The 3,257-nt window shown below is 59.1% G+C and overlaps 2 protein-coding genes across 2 annotated transcripts; both read right to left on the reverse strand.

Annotated features, from left to right (window-relative positions):
- Nucleotides 1-351: 351 nt before the first annotated feature.
- On the reverse strand, nt 352-1,394 carry VDBG_07090 (pyruvate decarboxylase; the record flags this gene model as incomplete). Its single annotated transcript, XM_003002473.1, has 2 exons — nt 352-387; nt 438-1,394. 2 exons carry the CDS (start codon nt 1,392-1,394, stop codon nt 352-354), a joined length of 993 nt encoding a protein of 330 aa, XP_003002519.1.
- Nucleotides 1,395-1,935: 541 nt separating this feature from the next.
- On the reverse strand, nt 1,936-3,042 carry VDBG_07091 (conserved hypothetical protein; the record flags this gene model as incomplete). The annotated part of the gene is made up of 1 exon (XM_003002474.1): nt 1,936-3,042. One exon carries the CDS (start codon nt 3,040-3,042, stop codon nt 1,936-1,938), a length of 1,107 nt encoding a protein of 368 aa, XP_003002520.1.
- Between the last annotated feature and the right edge of the window lie 215 nt (nt 3,043-3,257).

Below are 3,257 nucleotides of genomic sequence, written 5' to 3' on the forward strand. Positions count from 1 at the left end.
GTAGCCAATGGACAGCCAGAGGGAAGAGTGATGAGATCGTGTCCTTTGGGAGGACGAAGCTTGTCCTCCGTAGGAGGCTGTTCCCGTTTCGGTGAGGATGATGTCGCCTGGGCGAACAAGCGGGACACGCGAAGCCAAAAGGTTTCCTGGTCCACCGGCGAACTGGCAGTTGGTGCTGGTAAATTCTTCAACAGGTCCATTGGGAGGTTTCTGATGGGGGGGTACGGAAACGTCTTGATCCCTATGCACGCTTCATATATCTCCACGGTGTACTGTACGAGCAGCTTTGTTGCTGATACCTCGTTCAGTAGGAAAGGATTCGTAGATTCGTCATGTTTCACTGCGTTCTTTTCAAAGATAAGAGTTCCGGACGCATTTGTTCGCGCACTGAATCCAAATGTGCTGACGTCAGAACGGAGCGGCCCAAAGTGAAGTACCAGGTCGCAGCCGTCGACCCAGTCCTGGAGGTCTTGATTTCCCATCGAACCGCAAAACATTCCCTTGTAGCCTGGCAGCGTTTCGTCGACGATGCCCTTGCCGAAGGGTGTCGTCAGTGTCGGGATCTGTGAAATCCGGACCAGCTGGTTAATTTCTTTTCGGATATGGAAGCGGGCAGCAAAGCCGTCGACCAGAATCATGGGCCTCTTTGCCTCGGCGATCATGGAACACAACACTTGGGCTTTGTCAACCCAGAACCCCGCCGAAGTCGTCGAAGTCCAGAGATCGGTCACTGCCATTGGTCTCGGCACCTTGGCAGCGGCCATATCGGACGGCAGCTCAATATAGACCGGCCGGCTCTCGACAAGACAGGCCCGCAGCACCTCGTCAACCGAGCGCGGCGCCGTCGCGGGACAGTCGAGCCTGGCCTGCGCGACGGTGACGGACGCGTACATGTCGGCGAAGACGCGAAAGTTGCCGTCGCCGAGCGAGTGGTGCAGGCACGCGCCGTCCGCCTGCGCGGCCCGCGACGGCGTGCCGACAACGTGCACGACGGGCACCCTCTCGGCGTAGGCGCCGGCGACGGCGTTGAGGGCGGACAATTCGCCGACGCCGAACGAGGTGGCGAGCGCGCCGGCGCCCTTGAGCCGCGCGTAGCCGTCGGCGGCGTAGCCTGCGTTCAGCTCGTTGGCGTTGCCGACCAGTGGAGGCCTGCGCGCTTGACGTGGTCGAGGGATACGAGGTTGTAGTCGCCCGGGACGCCGTGGACGGCGCCCACGCCCATCTGGCGGAGGCGCGTGAAGAGGTATTCGGCGAGGTCGACTGTGTCGTCCATCGTGGAGATCGCGGAGGTGTCGTGATACCTGTGTTGTCGGAAGAAGAGGCAGCAGGTAGTAGTCAAGTTGACTGGTGCTGCCACAAAGTAAGTGACCAGGGAAGATGATCGAGACTTGCATCGTGACGGATCGAAAAGAACAGAAGAGAAGGCAATAAATAGGAGAGAAGGCCACAGATAGATGTGCAATCCATTCACTCACGTTCATGCCGTTTGTCTGCCGACATTCACTGCGTGCTGCTCACTAGGCATATGGAACACGCAGTGAATCAGGGGCACCCAGAAACAGGCAAGAAAGAGTAATAGGCTGTCAAAGACAGAGAGTACAAGTCTGTCATTGTCACGTACATACGAAAACAACTACCATGTAAGTTTACGTCTGAAGATTCGCGATCAGTCGCATGTATCGTTGTGGGTTGCTCAGGAGAGAGTCCAAGCTGGCAGACGATCAAGGGAGCAGCACCGTCAACAGCATCACAATTCGCCAGCTTTTCCACACTCAACTCGCTTGGCATTAGGGTTAAGTATATATCTTTTGGTACAAGATGGAACGCGCAAGCCGCTCCTCATAACTTCCCAGCGCATAGCTCCATCGGCCGCATGTGCCAGGCAGTGTCCTCTCAACATGACACACGTCAACATTGCAGGAACGGCTGGCTAGCTTACGGCTCCGCATCATCAATCACATCCAGGTCGAAATCCCGTATCCTCGGCGACCGCCCGGAGCTCATGCCGTATTCGTCCCTCCCGCTGCCTCCGGACATGACGGCCAGCGAAGAGCGCCCCGCTCCGCCATCGCCATGGTCCCGTCTTCGGCTTCTTGACTGCGGCTCAACGTCGCCGGCCCGGTCATACTGCGACCCCGCGCTCGAGGGACCACCGCCTCCATAACGACTCCCCATCCTGCTCGAAGCCCGGCTCATTCCGCCGTCGCTCTCGCTCGTGATACTCGGAGCTGAGCTGTACCCTCCTGCGTACGACTGCGGCGACCGTCCCATGCCGTGGTGTCCCTTGTCTTGTGTTGCTCGTCCAGGAGGATGCCCCCAGGCCCGGCCGATACCGATAAAATGCCCATTCGCAGTGACCGGGCTCATGTTGTCGGACCCTCCTTCGCTTTCTGCCCCACTGCTCGACGGTGGCCCTCCGTCATCTTCGCCCTTCCACGTACGCGGCACGATCCAGCAGTGCGACAGCTCATGCGCCGCCTCCTCCATGCCCCGAACCTGTGACGTCGACCCGGAGGCGCCCTTCCACGGTGGCACCTTGGCTCCGCGGAGTCGCACCGACAGATGATACGTCACGTCATCGCGGTAACGTACTCCCGGCGCATCGACCGAAATGCTTGCCAGAATCTGGAGGATTCCGTACACGAGCACCCACCGTCCGCGTCTCGCGACAGCAGGATCCACCTCACCCACTGCATCTGTCTTCTCAAACTTGACAAAGCCATCGATCAGATCTGAATGCGTAAACTCCGAGCCGAGAATGTAGATATTTGTCGCCTCTGTGTACGCCAGCTGGACTCGCCTCTCGAGCGCTCCACCCCTCGAAGTAGACGCCGTCGACTTGCGCGAGCTCTTGAACATGGATGACGATCCCTCCCGACCGCCTCCACCGCCGCCAGTCGCCGGGATCGACTCTGGCACGAGTGGGTATGGGTGAGGGATCCTCGGAAAGCGCATTCGGTTGTCGAACTCGACAAGAATGTCCGTCATGGGCAGCTCAGCGTCATCCGCATCAAACCCACGGTTGCCCGACTCGCTGACCATGATCCATTTCCGTCCGGCGCGCGCCTCCGACCCATTCCAGACAATGTCGCGGTTCCCCAGATAGTCGTACAGTGCCCCAAAATCGCGTTGCAGCGCCTGCGTGACGCCCCGTGTGAACCACATGTCTTCGCCGTCCTCTTCTTCCTGCTGCTGCGGCGGCGGCGGCGGCCAGCATCCGTAAATGCGAGTGTAGTGACCAAGCAAAAACTTTTGCA

This window comes from Verticillium alfalfae, genomic scaffold (assembly GCF_000150825.1).
Source record: "Verticillium alfalfae VaMs.102 supercont1.9 genomic scaffold, whole genome shotgun sequence".
NCBI classification, from domain to species: Eukaryota; Fungi; Ascomycota; class Sordariomycetes; order Glomerellales; family Plectosphaerellaceae; genus Verticillium; species Verticillium alfalfae.